The sequence below is a fragment of the Geotrypetes seraphini genome, chromosome 3 (assembly GCF_902459505.1).
Source record: "Geotrypetes seraphini chromosome 3, aGeoSer1.1, whole genome shotgun sequence".
Classification (NCBI taxonomy): Eukaryota; Metazoa; Chordata; class Amphibia; order Gymnophiona; family Dermophiidae; genus Geotrypetes; species Geotrypetes seraphini.
In genome coordinates, this window is record NC_047086.1 from 166,529,656 (window position 1) to 166,552,637 (window position 22,982).

General features: G+C 43.5%; 1 protein-coding gene across 3 annotated transcripts in view; it reads left to right on the forward strand.

The window, feature by feature from the left end:
• The window catches only part of ESR1 (estrogen receptor 1), a 387,331-nt gene extending 375,753 nt beyond the window's left edge, over positions 1-11,578 (forward strand). For all 3 annotated transcript variants that reach the window (XM_033939699.1, XM_033939700.1, XM_033939702.1), the window contains 2 exons: positions 6,308-6,491; positions 9,579-11,578. In XM_033939699.1, coding sequence (XP_033795590.1) covers positions 6,308-6,491; positions 9,579-9,807 — 413 coding nt within the window. In that variant the 3' untranslated portion in view covers positions 9,808-11,578. The remainder of the gene's footprint in view (positions 1-6,307; positions 6,492-9,578) is intronic.
• Positions 11,579-22,982: the final 11,404 nt, after the last annotated feature.

Genomic DNA, 22,982 nt, shown 5'->3' on the forward strand with positions numbered 1-22,982 from the left:
CCCCTAGACTCGCAAAAATGCCTACATTGTAGGTTGCCTGCCTCGGGGGTTTTTTTTTAACCACACATCTAAATTGGCTGGTTAGACAGTGGTAGGACGTCTACCGCCGCCTACTTTTGGGATGCCGTTTATAGAATTTACCCCTTAGAGTCTTCTAATGTTTTATGGTTTGAAATCATAAAATGAAATATGGTTTTTAGGTTCTGAAGTGACTGCATTCATAAGTCAAGCATGAAGCATGCTGAATGTGTAAAAACTGAGGGGTTAGTATTCAAAAGGGTTCAACTGTGGAGGAGAAGATTGATTAAACCTCACTGGCCTGGCCATGTTCATACAGTATATGCAGAACCATACAACATGGTGAGAAAATGCACCACAGTATCCAGATAGGCACATTTCTGTCTGGTGAGAAAGAAATCAAAATGGTTAGAAAGTGTGACACAGATATGTATGTTTGGTCTTCTATGGATTAATCTGGACTCCTGAAGAAGGCATATTTTTGGCCGAAACACGGACCATATCTGGTTCTTCTCATTGGTTTGACCACTATTTACATTGCATTATTGTTTTCTGCTATTACAACCAAGAATTGCTATACTTCTATGTGTATCTGAATACTGTGGTGCATTTTCCCACTCTGTCATGTGGTTCTCTTCTTCCTTAAAAGGATTGTTCCGTACTTTTTTTTTGTGACCTCATGTTCAAATATTCAACAGCACTTAACTGGTTTGTGCCGTTGAATAACCCCTTTGACAGTTCATATACTAAAGTTTGTGGGACAATCGTGTGAGGACAAAGCTGCTAAGACAAATGTACGCAGGACGTCAGCGCGCCTGATTAAAAGGTAATTTTAAAGTTTTCCAAGTGGATGTGTGTGGGGGGGACCCCCCCAATTTTACTTAGAAGTGTTGGCGCAGGGAGTGTAAATGGTGCCATGGGAGCTTGAGGGATTGGTGGGTTGGTGTATGGGGGAATCTTGTACACAGCGTTTTTGATAGTTGTTGTTTGTGTGAGGGATGTGTGCAAGGGGCCATGGAGATGGTTCACTTCTTTATATGTTGGTGGGAGATCTGAGGACTCTCACTGTAGGGGAGGGGGGTGGTGGGAAAGGATGGGGGGGAGAGGGGGGGAAGGGGGACATATTTGTTGGGGTTGGGTTTGCATTGTCATTATTTTATTTGGAATATGGGGGCGTTTAAACTGGTCTTGAGACATCTAATATTAGGGGTCTCAATTCTCCCAACAAGAGAAGGGCCTTTTATAGGGAATTGCTCCGTTTGAGGGCTGATGTCTGCTTTGTCCAGGAAACACATTTACTGCAGTCACATGAATCCTTGGCTGGAGATCACAGGTTCCCGCAGGCCTTCTGGGCTTCCCGTGTGGGCATTTCCAAGAGGGGTGGGGTAGGGATTCTTATTCGTAAGGGGATCCGGTGTGAGGTTCGTAGGGTGGTGCGGGATCCTAAGGGCAGATATATTATGTTGGAGGCTTTGATTGAGGGGGTCTTATACTCCCTGGTAAATATCTATGCCCCTAATGAGGGTCAGGGGACTTTCTTTCGTGAGTTGGTCCCTCGGATTCTCAAGTTCAAGGGGGGTGCCCTGGTCTTTGGTGGGGATTTCAATCTTACAGTGACCCCCCATTTGGATAATTCAGGGAGGGCAGATCATTATGGGAGAAGGGATCGTAAACTGTTGCGGGAGGCATTGGCCAATTTGAATGTGGTGGACTGTTGGAGGTGGCTACATCCTTCGGTTAGGGACTATACTTATTTTTCGAGAGTACACTCCTCATATTCTAGAATTGATTATGTTTTTGTGGAGCGGGGACTACTCCGGAGGGTGGAGTCCGCGGGGATTGAGTCACTAACGTGGTCGGACCATGCCCCGGCTTGGTTGCGATTCCAGCGGGAGGGTGGAGGCTCGGGACGGAAATTTTGGCGTTTTAATGATAGTCTTTTAGATGACCCAGAGGTGGGAACACAGATTGAAGGGTGGATACAAGAATATCTTGATGTAAATGTGGAGTGTGGAGCTTCATTGGAAGCGGTTTGGGAGGGGTTAAAGGCTACCCTTAGGGGCAGATTAATAGCCCTGGCATCGGCCAGACAGCGTAAGCGGCGGGAGGAGGCAGCGGGCCTGTTAACCGAGATTGGTAGGTTGGAGAGTTTGCATAAGCGTTCTCCTTGGAATGTGACATTGCGGGAGCGCTTGTTCCAGGCCCGTAGGGATCTCCAGGCTTTAGACTTGGACAGATTACATCATAACTTGCAGCTCCTCCAACAGAGATATTTTGAGTTCTCTAATAAAGCTAGTCGACTGGTTGCACACCATCTTAGGGTGCGACAGACGCGCAACCAGATCTTGTCACTCCGGGCGGCTTCTGGGGAAGTGTTGCAGAATGAGGATGCTATCCGTGCCCGTTTTGTGGAATATTATTCCCAGCTCTATACCCCGGAAGATCCAGGGCCCTCACGGGACCAGGACGCTTACTTAACTTCAGCTGAGTTGCCCCAGATTACGCAGGCGGATGGGGCGCGGTTGGACCGCCCTCTTACATTGCTTGAGGCTCGTAGCGTGTTGCGTTCTATGAAGCTTGGTAAATCGCCTGGGTTGGACGGTTTTACTGTCCAGTATTACAAACGTTTTCAAGATCTGCTACTACCTCCTTTATTGCGTTTTCTCAACTCTTTACAAGGGAATAGTACCCTCCCTTACTTTATGCGCTTGGCGGGAGTAACGGTGTTAGCTAAGGAGGGGAAGGATCCCCTCCAATGTGCTTCCTACAGGCCGATATCCTTGCTGGGGGTTGATACTAAGATCTTCACGCGAATTTTGGCGGATCGATTGATGAGTTGGATTCCTCGGCTGATCCATCCGGATCAGTCGGGCTTTGTGGTAGGTAGACAGGTAGGCGATAATACTCGTAGGGTCTATAACTTATATGACAGGGCGAGGGGGGGGGGCGAGAAACGGTGTTTTTATCTATCGATGCTGAGAAGGCATTCGATAGGGTAGCTTGGCCCTTTTTATTTCGGGTCCTAGAGTCGGTGGGGTTGGGCCCACGCATGCGGGACTGGATTCGGGTTCTGTACAGTGGCCCTTTGAGCTGCATTAAGGTGAATGGTGGTTATTCGGAGACTTTTTCTCTGGCAAGGGGCACACGTCAGGGGTGCCCGCTTTCCCCGCTCCTTTTTGCTTTGACGGTAGAACCCCTGGCACAGCGAGTGAGGATGAATCAGGATATTAAGGGGGTTATGGTACCGGGAGGAGATTTTAAGCTGGCCTTGTTTGCGGATGATATTCTGTTCACGGTGGAAGAACCTGCGACCTCCCTGCCAGCTATATTGAGGGAGTTGGACATTTATGGTGGGGTGTCGGGTTTTCGGGTCAATGTTGGTAAATCAGAGCTCCTCAACATTAATTTGCCTGCTGACCGGGTGTCCCATTTCCGAGATCGATATCCGTTTCGGTGGGTTCAGCGCTCTTTGCGATATCTCGGTGTTTATTTTGGACCGCCGGGAGTGGATTTATATGATCTTAACTTTCCCCCGCTCTTTCGTCGTATTCGCCAAGATTTGCTTAATTGGAAAGATATGTATTTTTCTTGGTTGGGCCGGGTGGCCATCGTGAAGATGATGATTTTACCTCGTTTGTTGTTTTTATTCCAAGTATTGCCTCTTTGGGTGGGTAGAAAAACGCTAGAGGGGGTTCAAAGGCAAATTTTTAATTTTATTTGGGCTGGTAGGCGGCCAAGGGTGAGTAGGAAGGTCCTATGTATGGGAAGAGGGGATGGAGGGCTGGGTGTCCCAGATGTGGTGAAATATTATCAGGCTGCTCAGCTGCGTGCCCTCTTAGAGTGGCAGACGCAAACGCCAAAACTGTTGGTGGAAATTGAGCAAAATTTAAGTGATGGGGTGCCTTTGTTACATAGGCCGTGGGTACCCGGTAGGGCGCGACTGGTAGGGGGGTATCCTCAGTAGTGACTTCTTTGAGGGTATGGAATCAGACCCGAGCTTGCTTATTGGGGAATAGGCGACATTCCTGGTACACCCCGCTGAGACACAACCCTGACTTTCCTCCGGGAGGGGATGGGGGAGTGTTTGCAGACTGGGAGTCCCGGGGTTTGGTGTGTGTGGGACAGTTGTGGGACCCGGTCCAGGGAGGTGTTAGACCCTTTACTGAACTCAGGGGTAAGTTTGGGTTCGGGATAAGAGATCTGTTCCCCTACCTACAGGTTTTACATTATATTAGGACCTCAGGACTCTTAGGCGACTTGAGGGGTGGGAAGATGCCCTTTGAGCTGCTATTGGGCCCAGTGCTTCGGAGGGGAGCTCTCTCTGCAATATATAGGTGCCTTAACGGTAGGGGGGCCTCCCTTCCCTACATGAGGGCCTGGGAAAATGATTGTGGTTCGGTTATTCCCTGGGATACTTGGGGTGACATATGGTCGGAGATCTCCTCGGCGGGGATTTTTGCTTTGCTGATTGAGAATGGTTACAAGGTTCTCTTTCGGTGGTACTATACCCCTCAGGTTGTGGCTCGTTGGCGGGAAGGTGCGAGTGATCTATGTTGGAGGGGCTGTGGGGAAGTGGGTACCTATTTTCATATGTGGTGGCAGTGTGGGCAGGTGTGTGGATTCTGGACTGAGGTCTTTGATCGGGTGTCCCGGATCTTAGATGTCCAGATACCGGCCGATTGGCGACACGCCTTGTTGTTCTGGCATCAATTGGATCTAGCTGGGGGTGACTCTTTGTTCTGTAAGTTGACATTCACTGCTGCTCGATTGGCCATTGCCTCTTTGTGGAATCAGGTGCTCTCTCCCACGTGGGCCCTGGTGGAGCAACGTTTACTTAATTGGCAGAATCTTTATCATTTAACGGCCTTGCAGCATGGTAAACTACATGGTTATGCTCATGTGTGGCGCAATTTTCGGGCTTCTGTGGGGATCTGTGGTAGGGGTGGTCAGGGGCTTTGAGTTGGTCTGGGGGTTGGAATAGATGGGCGATGCTGGGGGGGATCTCATAACCATATTCCTTTTCATCTTTGGTATCTGTTTGGAATTGACTATATCTCAACCCTATGGAGAGCTGTGGGTGTTGTGCTTTGTCCCTGGGGGGTGGGAGGGGGGATATTGACTGTGTTTTGGTGGGTATTCTAGATTGTTTTGTTTGTTTGAAGGACTTGCACATGTCTATGCTGTTGATTTTGATTCTATGTGCTGTTTTGGAGTGTGGTATTCAGCTCTATGTATTTTTGTTTTTGCCTTCCATGTGCAATTGTTCTGTAATGTTTGGAGTGTTTTTCAATAAAAGCTTTTCAATTAAAAAAAAAGAAGTGTTGGCGCTGCCGTTGGGGGGCAACCCCCCCATTCGAGAGGAAAGTGTAATTTTTCCCAGTGTTTTTCCCAGTTCACCCCCCAACCCCAACGGCAGTGACAACACTTCTAAGTAAAGTTGGGGGGTTCCCCACCACCCCCCCCCCTCAGAACGCTTTAAAGTTACCTTTTAATCCGGCGCTGACATCCTGCCATGCATTTGTCTTAGCGTTTTTGTCCACTCGTGATTGTCTGGCACGCTTTAGTCCCGTCACTCCTTTGACTTCCAAAGCACTAACTGGCTAGATTAGAGACACTATGGGAACTGGTAACCTGTTAGCAACAATATTCAGTCTGCTAAACAGTTAAGTGAGTGATTAAAGGTAGGAGAGTGGAAAGACTGTGCTAACTTAGGCCTTCCGACGCTGCTCCAAAGCTCATAGGAATTCTATGAGCAGCGTAGCAGCGTTGGAGCATATAGCGCACCAGGCCACAGTAGAAACCTCTACCATGGCTTAGTAAAAAGGGGGGGAGGGTCAATCCACTGAGTTAACCAGACATCAGTCTCAATATTGGCCAGTACCTGATTAACTTTAGGGTTGCTGCAGCAACTTGGATATTCAATGCCAGAGGCCAGACATGCTCTTGCATAGAATATCCGGAGTTAACTCAGTCGATAGCTTTGAGCAGCTTTCAAGGAACTTACCACCACGGGCTGAACATTGACCCCTGAAGACTGGATAGAGGAACCGTTATCTCGTTCAAATATGACCGACTTGACTGTCCCATTGCTCATGTGATGGGAATAGAGATATTTGAAGGATTTTGGACAATAGTTCTTGCAACATTTTAAAAAGATCTACTAAGTCCCCAGAGGTTCTGTTAGACCCAGTATAGCCTGGAACAAAGCTATCCATTCACCACAAGAATCAGCACCATTGTGTTATTGTGACAGCAATTTGGTCTCATTCTATATTTTTTTTCCCCTCAGGTGTGTATACTTTTTTGTCTAGCACCTTGGAAACTCTAGAAGAGACTGACCAAATCCATCTTATTCTGGATAAAATCATAGATACGTTGATTCATTTGATGGCCAAATCTGGCCTTTCTATGCAGCAACAGCAGAGGCGTCTTGCTCAACTGCTCCTTATCCTCTCTCACATAAGGCATATGAGGTGAGCAAAAACCTTCAACCATTTGTTTTATATGAGAGCATATTAAATGTTGACAGATAAACCCTAAATAGTCCATCTAGTCTGTCCACTATAGAAAGATAAACACTAGGCATCCTTCCTTGCGTTGATGTACGGGGGGAAGGGGGCCGGCGGCATCCCTCCTGCTGACGATCTTCGGGGGGGGGGGGAGATGGACAGGCAGCCGCTAAACTTATCGTGGCAAAGAGATCTCTTGCCGCGATAATTCTGCAGCCATGTCTGCTTATAATGTAGGCCAGAATTTTGCTGGCATATATTGTATGTGTCTACCCCAGGCCTAGGGAGAAGCGTTGGGCTGCCTAGGCCCGCCTAAGGCAGGCCTATGCACTTCCCTAGGTTCCTGGAGGCGTCTATAATATAGGCGGCCTTCCTCGGGAGGTTTGGGTTTGGTTTTTTTTTTGGTTTTTTTTAGAAACATGCATCCCGATTGGCTGGTTAGGCAGCAGTTGGCCGCCTACAATCGGGACGCCGTTTATAGAATTTGTCCCTTAGTGTGGGAGTTAGCTTACAGTAGGCACTAGTGGGAACCCCTTCTAATGGCTACTGCATGGTGAAACCAACGAATGCAGTAAAATTCCTGTACTAACCACTTATCAGAGGTAGGGGCATTCAATTCAACATCTCTAATAATCTTGTGCTTCGTGGACTTAACTCCTGTGGTATTAATAAAATCGTGCCACTTATGTTCATGTCTGATGACAACTGCTTCTCAGCCAGACCCCTGTGGTGATTCATCAGTCAGAGCATCTGCCCCATACTCTCCAAGGCTTCCAGGCTGGAGCCAGTTCAAACCCCAGCTGCTCCTCTGAATGCAATGCAAAGGGCTGGATGAGGAGCAGTTGTCATCAGATGTGAACGTAAGTGGCACAGTTTTATTAATACCACAGGAGTTAAGTTCACGAAGCACAAGATTATTAGAGATGTTGAATGGAAGGACTTTTTAAAGACTGGACAATGAGGAACTGATGTTCCAGGTTTTCTCATCAGCAAGGGTGTATGCCCCGGCTCCAAAATGATAGTGTGAAGTGTAAAATTATATGTTTGTGAGAATGGATAATATATTTATAGTATTTATGGTAAAAATTGTGGGACATTTAAGAAATAAAATTGGTTTTTGAATAAATACAGTATTTAGCTTGTTCTAAGTGTATGGTATGTCTTTAATTTTCCCAGCGCGAGCAGCATTACAAACTTGCTACCTACATCGGTGTCGGCTCTCTCTAACATCACTTCCGGGTCCTGTGCCTAGGAAGTGATGTCATAGGGAGAGCAGATACGATGCGGGCAGCAAGTTTGGGATGCTGCTCACCCCGGGAAAATTAAAAAAATACGGGGGAAGGAAAGGGGGGGCGCACGCGGCAGGGGGAGGTTGGAAAGGAGTGGGGACAGAGAAGAGGGTGGGGAAGAGGGTATCACCCCTCCGGGCACCGCTCACCCTCACTGAGCCACTGGTCAGGATCGAGTTTCATTTCTCCAGCGATGCTCAGCACAAATAGCATGCATATTAGATATCGATAAGCCAGAGGAACTGTGCGTGGTGCCTGTGCACAAGAACTGATCATTAGGCCCAGCTTTTGTGTGCAGGCCCAGTATAATGCAGGGCTGTGCTCATGGAGTTCTATTACATAGCAAACAGGACCCCCCCCCCCCCCCAATAAAAAAACCACACCACCTTGTAGCTGCAGCTGATGCCTCTTTTGCTGTGGCAAGTTCAGAAATCTTTATTTATTTTAGTTTTAGTGTGATTTGGACACGGCTGTTGTGCTTGCGTGTGTGTATGTGTGCCTATTGTCAGAACGCGGCTGTTAGGCGCAAGACACACACACACACACAAGCTGCTCCTAAAGTCCAAGTAAAATGCTACTGCCAAAGCTACCAACAGCTCTAGCCTGCCAGCAAAGTTTGTGGTAAGAGATGGGCATTCCCTGCTATGCATCACATGGAGTGCTCATTTCAATACTTAGAAATGATTAATGGAAATGTTATCTGTAGATTGCTTTGTTTTATTGTATTTTACACTGTTTTGGGGGGTTTGTATCTTATGATTATGTTTGGGCTTTTACTGTAATCTGCTTAGGTATAAGTGGAATATAAGATTTTAAATAAATAAGCTTCTTGTAATGCATTGTCATAGGATTCTCGGTGGCTGCTACCACGAATAGTAAATGCCCCCGAGAACCCTTTTGTGCATCAGAGGCTGAGCTAACTTGCAAGTAAGACTGGCTATAACCAGTCTTACTTGCACAGAAGCTTTAGAGCAGGGGTAGACAAATCCGGTCCTCGAGAGCCGGAACCAGGTCAGGTTTTCAGGATATCCACAATAAATATGCATGAGATAGATTTGCATCTCAAGGAGGCAGTGCATGTAAATCCATCTCATACATATTCATTGTGGATATCCTGAAAACCTGACCTGGCTCCGGCTCTCGAGGACCGGAATTGCCTACCCCTGCTTTAGAGCATTGGGGCTTAGTGAATCAGGCTCTAAACGGGCAATTCTGTAGCAGGGCACCAAATTTTATGCACCGCATGAGCGTTCAACTATACAGAATGCTGCCACTTATGTATATACTTAATGATGGAAGTGGCAGCAAAAAAATCCTAATCCTAATCCAAAAATCCAATATGCTGCAAAGGTGTTTGTAAGTGGCCTAGCCGTTAAATGCAAGAGGATGTTCATGTGGGCAGAACATGGGAAGGCATGGGCGGGGCTATCACTTATGCACATAACATGCAGAACACAGCAAGTTACACACTCCCTTGCTGCATTTGGGCTTCCAGGTCTATGACTGATGTAACTGCAGGCACCTGAATGTAAAGTTCCAATGCCGGGCTACATTAGCATTCGGTGATAGAATATGGCCACCCAGAAGCCATTGCAGAATAGACTTTCACCACCCAGTATTGGAGAGCTTATATGGAGATGTCCTACTTATCGAATTGCCCCGTCTTGTTTATAGTACCTTTATGGTTGTTTGTTTTTGTTTTTTTTAAATGGACAGTTCACATTCTTCCTTCTGATATTCTCATTTGCCTTTGAATCCACAGCAATAAAGGTATGGAACACCTGTATAGTATGAAGTGCAAGAATGTAGTCCCATTGTACGATTTACTGCTGGAGATGCTGGATGCCCACCAAATTCATACAACAAAAAGCAGACATACCACCCAGGCAGAAGGCAGACGGAGCCCCGTGACTAACACCTCAGCCACATCAACATGCGTTCAGCCTATTTATATAAACAGAGAAGATGTGAGCTTGCAAAGCACAGGATGAGTGTTCATGTCTCGATCTTATGTGGGTCATGAGAATCCCTGCAGCCTACTACCTATATATAGTACATGCCTCACTTTAGCTGAATTATGTCACATGTATAAAAACACTCCAGCATGCGTCGGTCACCACTGATTTTTACTACGTGAGTTCTTTCGTTGCTTGCTACGGTTCAGAATGGGAGAGCAGCTATTGGTTTGAACAGTCCTGGAACTTTGCAAGTCTGCCATTCAATTAAAATATCTCCTGTTACCCACCATAGCCATGGAATAGGAATTTTCTGTCGCCCATACTTTTGTCTGAGCCGGCCATTAGTTTTGAAGAAGCATAAGGAAATGGTTTCCAGTGAATCAGGGTCACATTGCTGTCACAGACTGAAGCAGCTGTCAGTTGGCAAAGTCAACTGACACTTCCTTGTGTAGTGGGAGAAAATAAAGCCCATGAATAAAATTTGAAAAATAGAAAAAAGGATAGTGCTTAGAAATCAACGACACTATCATTGGTGGGTCCTCTCCTTAGAAAGTAGGGTTTTGGTTTCTTTTTTTTTTTAAACTTTATTAATTTTCAAAGCTAAGACAAAGTGCCATGAATTATACAGACAGTAGGGTTTTGGTTTCAATTGACACGATAGCTAATCTATGTGTCTTTGTTGACATTCTTTAAACTACTGAGAGTAGCTCCTTTGCACCTGTATTCCTGCTTCAAGAATGCAAGAAACATATATCCATTTGCAGGAATTGTATCTGTTATAACAGTTGATTAGACTTTCTCATTACCTATTCACTATCTTTGTAAAGCCAATTTAAAAGACAACATTCGATGTAGAGGTAAATGATATATGGCTTCATAACAGTAGAAGACCATATTTGCTGCTATATCTAATACAGTATTGGCCAAAGTATCAGTAGTCCTAAATAATATGTCAAAATTTAGGGATCTATTTGTTATTCTGCAATAACTCGTTAAGGGGTCATTTTATTAAAGGGCGTTAAGCCCTTAAAGCATGATTAGCACACGCTAAAGCAGAATGCATTAGAATATGTTGCAGTGTTTTGCTTTTCTGTGAATGCTAACCTACACAGTACCGACTTATTTAGACATATTTTTCAGAGGGGACATATCATGGATGTAGAGTTGGTGTTCTTGATTAATGCGTTCGAACCAGATAGCACAGAGTTAATGTGGAAGTGATAAGTGCTGCCACGTTAATTTTTTTGCAAGTACCTAGCACTAATGAGAACATCAATATATAGCCTGAAATTAAAACCAAGCCCTAAAAAAAATGCAGCATTCAAACTGGGCTTAGCATGTGGGGAAAGTCTTGTGTTAACCTTTGTTAATCTTCAATCAAACACATCTTCTTGCAAGAAGTTAATGGAGATGTGCTTGATGTTGGATTGAAGATTAAATTCCTCTTTTTTTATTTTGGCTGCATTTGTAGTCTGTGGTAAGCCCAGATTTTATCAAAATTGGCACTCGGCACTTGTTGCCTCCCACCCACTCTCAATACCTTGTAAGTATTACGAGGGCCAAACTGCAGCTTCCGCTACAGGTCGGGTCATCTCCCTCCACTCACCCCGCCCCCCCCCCCCCGTGCTTACGTCCTTGACCCTGATTGCCCCCCCCCATCCTTGCCCTATTTCTCTCTATCCCGATTTTCCCCTCCCTCCCTTTCCCTCCCCCCCCTAGGCAACGGCCTCAGCAATTTTGTCGCCACTGCCCCCTATAAGGTGGGGCGCTTGTCCTTGGTTCATAGATAACTCGGCGAAAGACAAAGGCGCGCGCCGACAACTGAGCGCAAGATGGAGGTGCGCGCCAAAGAAAATTACAGTTTTTAGGGGCTCCAACGGGGGGTTTTGTTGGGGAGCCCCCCCCCCAGTTTACTTAATAGAGATCGCGCCGACGTTGTGGGGGGTTTGGGAGGTTGTAACCCTCCACATTTTAATGTAAACTTAACTTTTTCCCTAAAAACAGGGAAAAAGTGAAGTTTTCAGTAAAATGTGGGGGGTTACAACCCCCCAACCCCCCACAACGCCCCCACAACGCGGCGCGATCTCTATTAAGTAAAGTCCCACGTCCCCCCCCCCCCGTCGGAGCCGTAAAAACAGTAATTTTCTGCGGCGTACGCCTCCGCACTGCACTCAATTGTCTGCGCACGCCTTTGACCTGACACCCTTGTCCTTTCTTGAATGAGATGGCAAACAAGAATTCAAAAGGACAGGAATTAAGGGGGAGAAAATCCCATACAAAATTTTAAAAATCATTCAAATACATGTGAATTGAATTCTCCAAAGCACAGGAAGCCAATGAAGGGCCCTAAGCAAAGGGGTCACATGAGCGTATTTATGCTTACCAAATATCAATTTTGCCGCAGTATTCTGAATAAGTTGCAATCTTTTAAGTGGACTCCTTTTACAAAGCCACGCTAGCGGGTTTAACGCGTGCGACTTTTCATCACGCGCTAACCCCCGCGCTGGCTGAAAAACTACCGCCTGCTCAAGAGGAGGTGGTAGCGGCTAGCACATCCGGCGGTTTAGCGCGTGCTATTACACGCATTAAACCGCTAACGCACCTTTGTTAAAGGAGCCCATAGAGGAAATTAGCATAATCCAATTGTGATAAAATAAACGCCTGAACCAACACAGCAAAATGCTGCTGAAAGAATAAATGAACCCGTCTAAGTAATCGGAGACTAAAGAAGCATTTTATCGTCACATTACTAACTTGAGATGAAAAGGAGAGTGTAGAGTCCAGGATGAAACCTAGGATTTTAGATGTAAACTCAATTTGTAATGAAATATCCGAAGGTAATGATACTATGGAGGGCAGCAATTCCAAATTAGGACCAAACCATAAAAGTTTTGTTTTTGTGGTGTTTAATGTCATACGAACCAACGAGGCCCAATCCTTAATCCTTAAAATGCAGGAATTAACATTGGATGTCAAATTGTTCAAGGAAGGATCAATTTCAAGCAAGATGAAAATGTCATCTGCATATGTATAAATTGACTCCATTGGAAGTAATTTTAGATACTGTAATGTAGTCATGTATATATTAAACAAGATAGGAGATTGGAAAATTAGGGAAATCCTATTCTTTTAAACTAACAGAAATATGGAATGATATTCCCCTAAGGTTAAGAGAACTAGATTCACTTCAACTCTTTTGCAAAATTCTAAAAACATGGCTAGTCTCAAAATTATAAATTTATGTCTATTTCTTTATTTTTATTTGATGTAAACTAAGTCGATCTTTATTATATGAAGATGACCTAATCTATAAATCTAAGTTTTAGTTTAGTTTAGCATCTCATGCATCCTGAAAGAAATTTTTAAACATTTGCTCACTATGTAGAATATAGTGCTAAATAAATCCAAGAGAATGGTATAATATAGGGGGCAAAGTACTTCTGTGTATGAAAGAAGAGCAGGACTTGGGGGTGATTGTGCTTGATTATCTTCGGGTGGCAAAACAGGTAGAAAAAGGTGATGGTCAAAGCCAGGAGGATGCTCGGGTACGCAGGGAGAGGAATGGCCAGTAGGAAACAGGAGGTGATGGTACCATTGTATAAGTGTTCAATTCTGGAGACTGCACCTTCAACAAAGATATAAATAGGATGGAGTCAGTCTAGAAGGTTGCTGCAAAATTGGTTAGTAGCCTTTGTTATAAAGCTTATGGGAACAGACTTAGGGCTCCTTTTACTAAGGTGTGCTAGCGTTTTTAGCGCGCGCTAACCACGCGCTAAATGAAAAATACCAATGCAAGCTCTATGGAGGTGTTAACATTTAGCGCGCAGGGCATTGTAGCACACTGAGTGCATGCTAAAACCGCTAGCTCACCTTAGTAAAAGGAGCCCTTAGAGACCTCAATATTTATATGCTGGAACAAATGGGAGAGAGGGGATATGATAGAGACATTTAAATATCTCTGTGGCATTACAGTATAGGAGGTGAGTTTTTTTAAAGGAAGGAAAACTCCGGAATGAGAGGGCATAAGATGAAGTTAAGATGTGATAGGCTCAGAAGTAATATAAATGTGGTAAATGTGTGGGATAGTCTCCCGGTAGAGGTGGTGGAGACAAAGCCCGCGTCTGAATTCAAGAAAGCGTGGGTCAGGCATTTGGGATCTCTTAGGGAGAGGAGGATATAGTGGACGCAGACTGGGTAGGCCATTTGGCCTTTATCTGCCATCTTGTTGCTATATTTCTATAAGGAGCCTTAAATAAATCAGCAGAAATGCATAAAATCAGAAGATTGAATCCTTAAGTGCAGTTCTTTTATAGTTACAATCAATACCCCAAATAGAAGATGTGTAAAAATAATGGGATTTACACCCAGCTCCTAAAGTGGCAGCAAATATAAAATCCAAATAGTCAATTATGCAGGTAATAAATAGTCCAATAAAAAAATGTTAGCATCTTAATTTCTTTCCTCTGTTTTGTTTTATTTATACCTTTATACATTTTTGATTACCTTTTGAAGACAATGCTTTGAAGAAGGCATTGCCTTCAAAAGGTAATCAAAAAGTGTATTAATTTATGCCTATAAAAAAGGTATCATCTTATTTTCTTTTCTTTGTCTTGTTTTATATCTATTTATTACCTTTAAAAATGGACTAACATGGCTCCCACACCACTTTACTCAAGATAAATTATGCAGAAAAGCCTAACCAAAAATCACTTTCACTAAAGAAAACGCTAATTCAGTGCCACTCTGGAAAGCATAACTGGGCATCCCATGTCACAGAATGAGAACCTAGCACTGGTTCTGTACTTTTGTGAATGTTGGGAGTTCACAGTATTGCTTTATACATGTGCCAAGCCTAGGGTTATCAGATATTCTGGGTAGCTAGCAGCAGCAATACCCGAAGGAAATTATACTATGATATTCCGGGTAGCTAGCAGCAGCTCCTGACTAGAGAATGACACGGTGACAAAATTCATCACCGTTCCCGTCCCCGCGGATAACCACGGGAAACCATCTTCATGTCATTCTTTAAGGAGAGAGGGAATAATCAGAGTATGAATAGCCACAACCACTGACCCGCAAGCTTTGTTTTGAAGAATGATGGTGTAGAAGGACCGAGTTCGAAATAGACACTAGAAAATGACATGAGATTATTTCCCGCGGTTATCCGCGGGGACGGGAACGGTGATGAATTTTGTCACCGTGTCATTCTCTGCTCCTGACTCCATCACTTACGTCCTCCTCGGGCCTGGCCATTGTAATTTAATCTTCAGGTAGCTAGCAGCAGCAATGAGGTGAGCCTGCTGCCGCCAGCCTGCCTTGGAAGCTGCCTCTCTCCAAGTCCCACCTACATGGGAAGTCGCTGCAGAGAGATGGCTTCCAGGGCAGGCCAGCGGCAGCAGGCCCACCTCATTGATTCTGCTAACTACCCGAAGATTAAATTACAGCAGCCAGGCCCAGGGAGGAGGTAGGTGAGGAAGTCGGGAGAGCGGGCTAAACCCGGACAGACTCCTCCATTAAAAAAAAAAAAAATATCCAGACACCTGGACAGTCCTCAAAAAAGAGTACAAGTCTGGGTTGTGCCAGACGTCTGGTAACCCTAGATATGAGACATAGCCTTTACTCCCTTCTGCATCTGGCACCACCATTGTTGAAGAACTGAGTCTAGTTTGGGGCTCCAGACATCAGGACAGATATGGAATAGCCAGAGGAGAGTGAAAAAAAAAATTAATGGTCTAGAGAAATATGTGTTAGGAGGATGTATTGAAGAAACCAAAGTTTATGCAGCCTGGAAACGATAAGAGCTGAATTGGCAGAAGTTTTCAAATACAGAAAAAAGGATTATAGTTTTTAAACATATATTAATGACAATAAGTCCTTTCCAAAATTAGTGCATCTGTGCAAGTTATTTTAGGTGCTACATCAGTAATGACTTCTTTTTAAGTTCAATCAGTTTTATTAGCATTTTGTCATATAAATACAAACATAGATCTCATATTCATAATAAGTCTTTACAGAGTGTAAGTGCAGGCGGTCCATGACATATCAGGAAAAACATGCTTACAGTTCAGAAATAATGTCTCTGCAGCTCCATTTAAGGAGCTATCTTCCCACAGTGACATGAGCAACCGAGTTCAATGCCTCATAAATTACTTCCCCAAATCACTGCAAACTAAAGGAGAAAGCACTGTGTTTTATGTGTTGGATGTAGATTGCACCTTGCACTCTTACGTTTCTCTACTATGGGGATTGTTGCAAATCCCCTTCTGCAGTGAGATACATATGCATATATTGAAGACTCATTATATGCAAATCCATTTCATACATATTCGCTGTGGTAATCCTGAAAACTCAGCAAACTAGTTGGCCTCCAGGAGAAGGTTGAGAAGCACTGTCCTAATGAGCAAAGGTAAGATCATTTTCAGTAGTGTTTAACAGATTGCATTGACCTCACTGGTAATTGTTCTCTGCCCAGCTAAAAGCATTTACAGGTACAAATTCCTTTGGGCTCCTTTTACTAAGCTGTGCTAACGGTTTTAGCGCACGCAGGGTATTACCGCGTGCTATACCACATGCTACGTGGCTAGAACTAATGCCAGCTCAATGCTGGCATTAGCGTCTAGCGCGCGGCAACGTAGAGCACGCTATTCCGCGCTTTAATGCTCTAACGCAGCTTAGTAAAAGGAGCCCTTTATCTGAAATTTCCAAAAACAGAAAGCTCCGAAAACAGAAATTTGCTGCACAAACCAGAAATAGTCAATTTCCCTGACGTGACACGTGCGGAAACCAACGCAAGCTTATGTTTATTAAAATCTTTATATACCGCATGTACAGCCAAAAAGGATCAAAGCGATTTACAACTTAACTCAATCAAATTTGTGAAAAGAGCTCCATTAAAATAGGAAAGGACAAAGAGAAAGGAAAAAGAAAATTAACATTTCTAATACATTATACCCTATTACAAATATAATTAATTAATTATTAAAAATATAAAATTATTTAAATGCAAATTAATACAAATTGATGCAGTCTTCAGTTCCAAATTCAACTAATCAATTTTAAAAGGCCATTTGAAAAAAAAAAAAAAAAATGTGCCTTTAGATGTCTTTTAAAATTTTGAAATGATTCTTCTTTTCTCAATTCTACCGGCAAGCTGTTCCATAATATTGGAACTAAATAAAAAAAAAAAATGCACCATTTCTAGTTGAGGGAAGATGAGCCTTCAAAATATGGGGGAACAGCTACTCTATTATCATTCAAAGATCTCAATAAACGCCTAGGCGCATAAAACAACACTAGGGGCTCCTTTTACTAAGGTGCTCTAGCGTTTTTAGCACGCGCTAAACAAAAAATACTAGCGCAAGCTCTATGGAGGCTTTAACATTACCATTCCGAAAACTGACAAATTCCAAAAACCGAAATAATACCTGGTCCCAAGGATATCAGATAAAGGATCTTGTATCTGTACCAGCTTCCACAAGAGGGGGGTGGGGGTCGAGGGGGGGGGGGATACTTCTAATAATCCTTAGTCCTGCACTTGTGCCCTGCTTTGTGAAAATTAAGTCATTTCTTAAGTTTTGTGGTGCTATAAAATGAATTGCAAACTACTTGATATAAACATTGAGACAGTTCTCTAATGAAGGGCCTCAAAGACCGGTTCTTAGGCCTGTTCCTCTTTAACATTTTTGCAAGCGATATTGCTGAAGGGCTGACTGGCAATATTTGCCTCTTTGTGGATGATACCAGAATCTGCAATAGAGTAGAAACCCCTGATGGTGTAAATAACATGAGGAAGAACCTAGCAAAGCTTGAGGAATGGTTTTAAATATGGCAGCTAAGATTTAATGCTAAGAAATGCAAGGTCATGAATGTGGGCTGCAGAAATCTGAAGGAATATTACAGTTTAGTGGGTGAAGAGCTTTTGTGCATGAAAGAAGAGTAAGACTTGGATGTGATAGTATGTGATGATGTGAACTGTTCTGAGCTCCCCTGGGAGAACGGTATAGAAAATTGAATGAATGAATAAATAAATATTAAGGTGGACAAACAGGTTGAAATGGCGACCACAAAAGGTAGAAGGATGCATAGGGAGTGCTTGGGTGCATAGGAAGAGGAATAGCCAGTAGGAAAAATGAGATATTGATGTCCCTGTATAAGACTCTGGTGAGACCTCATTTAAAATATTGTGTACAATTTTGGAAACTGCACTTTTAATAAGATATAAACAAGATGGAGTCAGTCCAGAGGAAGGCTACTAAAATGGCTGATGGTCTATGTCGTAAGGCGTATGGGGACAGACTTAAAGATTTCAATATGTATACTTTGGAGGAAAGACAGGAAAGGGGAGACATGGTGAGTCTCTTTCAACTGAAAGGAAACTCCAGAGTGAGAGGACATTGAATCTAAGGAAATACTTTTTTACAGAATAGGCTCCCAGTAGAAGTGGTGGAGACATAGACTGTCATGGGACATGGGATCCCCTAGGGCAGGGGTCTGCAACCTTTAAGACATAAAGAGCCACTTGGACCCGTTTTCGAAAAGAAAAAAAAAACTTGGAGCCGCAAAACCATTATAAAACAAATCTAACACTGCATATATTGTTTCTTATCTTAATGCTATATACAGGATCACTAAATTGAAAATAAAATCATTTTTCCTACCTTTGCTATTTGGTGATTTCATGAGTCTCTGGTTGCACTTTCTTCTTCTGACTGTGCATCCAATCTTTCTTCCTTTCTTCCAGCCTCCTGTATGTTTCCTCTCCTCCAGACCTCATTCTCTCCCCCAACTTTTTCTTTGTCTCCCTGTTCCCCCTTCTTTCTGTCTCCGTGCCGTCCCCCAAGCCACTCGGTTTGCTGCCACCGCAATCGGGGAACAGCCCCCAAGCCACCACCGTCCCAAGCTTTCCCTGCAGAAGTGTTGCGCTGACCAGCATTCCGCTCCCTGACGTCAATTCTGACGTAGGAGAGGAAGTTCCGGGCCAACAAGGCATTTCTCCTCATTCCATCCAGCCTGAGCCCCATCTCTCCTTGATCCAGCATTTCCCTTCTGTGTCTGTCAGAATTACCATTCCACCTATTTTCCAGCATCACCCTTCTTTGTGTCCATCTCACCTATATCCCTATCTCATCATTTTTTCAGAATCTTCATTTGTCTCTGTCCTTGTCTTTACCCCATGTTCACCATTTGCCCTTTCAATGTCTTTATCTCCCCCCACACACACTTTTTCAGCATTACTTCTATGTCTCTATTTCACCTCCTCTTCATGTCCCCTCTGTATCTCTATCCTTATTCAGTAGGTCCTGCTTACCCTTTCTCTTCTTTGTGTCACTATCTCCATTTTCAGCTTTCCCCCCTTTTCCTTTGTTAATGCACCCTGTAGCCAGAATCTTTCCACCCTCCCTCCACTCCGGCCCAGCCCAGTATGAAATATTTCCTTTTGTTTCCTCCCCTCTCTCTTTCTCTCTCTCTTCTCCTCCCTCACCCACGAGTCCTGCATCTGGCCCTCTCCCTTCTATCTGCACCTGGCAACACCCCCCTGCTCCGCGGCTCTCTTCAGCAACTCGTCAGCAGCGGTGATCAAGACAAGCTGCCGACATCGAGGCCTTCCCTCTACGAGTCCCGTCTTTGTGGAAAAAGGAAGTTGAAACAAGCGGGACTCGCAGAGGGTAGGCCCCGACGTCAGAAGCTGCTGCTGAGTTGCCGAAGAGAGCCGCGGAGCAGGGGATGTGGCTGGAAGCAGGTAGAAGGGAGAGGGAGATAGGAAGGCTGTAGATCTCCGGAGCATGACACCGACCCCGGCCAGGATGATTTCTTTTTCAGGCGTCGCGGCGGGAAATAGCCATGCTGAGCAGTGAGCTCAGCACTACACAGATGAAAGCCTTGCTTGCTGATTGGTCCGGCGGCACGGCGGGACGGGGCCGCCGGACCAATCAACAAGCAAGGCTTTCATCTGTGTATGTGCTGAGCTCACTGCTCAGCATGGCTATTTCCCGCCGCGACGCCGGACTTGTAACTGCATGCCTGCGTGACACACTACCGGAGCCGCAGCAAAGGTGGAAAAGAGCCGCATGCGGCTCTGGAGCCGCAGGTTGCCGACCCCCGCCCTAGGGAGAGGAGGAGATAGTGGCTGCTGTGGATGGGCAGACTGGATGGGCCATTTGGCTTTTATTTGCCTTCATATTTCTATGTAAATGGAAGTCCTGCCTATGACACGCCCATATCCCGCCCCCATGAACACCGCTTGCATTTACATGCAAAGCCATTTGAGCCCATAAATATAGAATAGTAGTTAAGTTTGCTCCTTCCATTTTGACATGTACATTTCCTCGTGCAAATGACAGTATTTAAATGTAAGCATTTATATGACATTTAAATTTAAGTAATAAATAGAACATAAGCAAAAAAGCCTACTCCTAGTTCAAAATAATTTCAGTAGAAGGCAAAACAAAATATAACAGTTTGAGAGTAGACTTCAGCACTAAACGCTTCCACCAGAACCTTACAGATGCTTTTTTGTTTTATATCTTTATTCATTTTAAAGCCAAAAATAAGTGCAACATAGTATACAGACATTTTACACTTTAACAGTACTTAAATTCTATCAAATTATATTTTATGGCAAATACATATATCCTTCCCCCCTTTCTAAATATCCAAAAATTGCACTCTAATTAAAAGTATCTCCCCACCCACCCACCCTGGACGTGTACGATCAAAGGGCAAAATCAACAATCACTCCTTACAAAATTTTGTCATTGGCTCCCAAACATCCATAAATTTCCTATAATGTTCCTGTTGTATAGCACTCATACATTCCATTTTAAAAGTGTGGCATAGAGATTCCCACCAGAAAGTATAATTTTACTGATCCCAGTTTTTACAATTCCTCAAAATAAGTTGTATGGCAACCCCTGTCATAATAAAGAAAAGTTTATTATTATGGGAAGATATTTGGCTTTTAGCCCTCATTATCGTGCCAAAAAGCATGGTATCGCGAATCCTCAAAATTAGAAATAAAATTGGTGTTTTCCAGGATTTTGTTCTCTGCAAAAGTTTTTTGAACTGCTTTGTGTTTGTGCAGAGGTTTTATGCCACCCTGTGGTTAATGGGTACGAGTCCTATGACTGAGTACAGCTGCAGCTTCCCATTGAACCTGTAAGAGTCGGGTGGAAGCACTTAGCTCTGAAGTCTACCTTTTACCCTCTGATATTTTGTTTTGGCTTTCCAGTATTGAAGTTATTTTGAGCCAGGAACTGGCACTAACCACTAATTTTTCAGTCACAATAACTGGTTAAGAACTACTGAAAATTAATGGATAGCCCCGAACAAGTAATTTAACAGGTTAGCGACAGTTAAATCACAGAATATCAACCAGTAGACGTTCATGGGCTAAAATCATTTCAAATTATAATTAAATTCTTTGCAGTTCCACTGATTCACTGGAAGATACAGATTTTCGAACATTGTGACCATTTTTGACAGTATGGTATGTTGCAGACAGGAACCTACTGATCCAGGGTGCCTGGTGTAGGTTTTGTTACACGGGTCTGAAAATCACTGATCCCATAGATTCAGGGGACTATCTGTGAGAGGGGGGGGCACTTAAAAAGTTTCATTTGAAGCAAGCTGAGTGAGACATTTTTAATTGAATGGTGTGTAATAGTCCGACCTATGTGCATGATCATCATTTTGCACACTGCAGAGTTGCAGGATGGGTTGGCGAAGTTCTCATAATCTTCAATACTTATCAAAGCTATTGTTTAGCATAAAGGCAAGGAATCCTAATCAGACACTGTGACAAACCATGTTGTATCTATTCTTACTACTATAACCAGAGAACTGGGTGATCAGAAAGCATATTGCTCACAATACTTTCATGAACATTCACTTTATTGATAAAAACAGTAAAATGTGGATTTAGATTCTGCCATTCACAGCACGGCACAATAAGAAGGCCTTCTTTAAAATTCAAAGTATTGACACTCATCTTTTTACTTCTTTGGATTTATTATTGTGCAAAAATGTTGAAAGGATATGAAAAAAAGGAAGAGAATAGCTGATTCTCAACCTAGGGATTTCAAACTAGCAGGTTTGTGTTCTAAGCTAACTTCAGCCATGTAGTACTATACGTTACCAACTCATGTACTGTATACCAGGTATATAACATACACAAATTCAAAACCAGAAAAAATATTTCAGTTATTAGTCTTATGCTTTACATGCGTTACATGTACAATCTTTTTTTTTTTTTTTTTTTTGCCTAAGGTTTGGTGATTGTTGTTAATTTTTTAGTTTTTTTATGATCGCATTTCAGGTTCACTTTAGTATCCATTGCGAACCAGGCAGTGCTCTTGTAGGTGATGTCTCTTGTCAATGCCATTGTGAATTGTGAAAGGGAAAGTCTATTTCAGGGCAGCTAATTAAGCTTTAACCAAAACTTTTAACGGTGATATTTTTAGAATATAGCTAATGGAAACTTGACCATTTGTAATGTTTTTACTGGTTTCTCTTTTGAAGAAAAAAAAATACAGAAAATGCCACGTACATTGAAATACCAGCAAAAGTCAAATACTGTATAATTGTTCCAAATGAACTCGATTTTCTTGCCCAAACTGTCAATATCCCCCCTCCCCCTTTTATGAAGCCCTGTTAGGGTTTTTTTTTTTATCACCAGCTACGGCGGTGATTAAAGAACTCACTGAGCATCGGAACTTTTACCGCCTCAGGTGGTGATTTAAAAAACGCTAAAGCGGCTTCATAAAAGGGGTGTTTATGAGTAAAGATAACTCAAAATTATTTGGTGGGTAGAGAAAGTGACACAGATTAATCACCCAAACTCAAAGTCAAGCTGTGTGAATGGCCACCCTTGGAAAAGTTGGTGCTGGCCATTCTGATCTTTCAAATAAAGTTGTGTTATGTGACCGTGTACATAGTTTCAGTTGGGTCTCCCTGTGAATGACTCATGTTTGATGCTACTTCAGAAAGAGGTTTTGATCATTATGGACCATTTTAATAAGCTGAGCTAAAAGTTGCCTGTGGTGTCAGTAGCTCGGGTCTTTCCCATGCACCGAAGCAATCTTTAGCACAGTTGTAAAATAGTCACATATCCCATTTTCTGTATTAATGGCCACATGTTAATTTCCCAATTAGCACGTGGCCATTAGTGTGAGTCCATACCACCACTTGTTTACTAAGTGATAAGGGCTCCT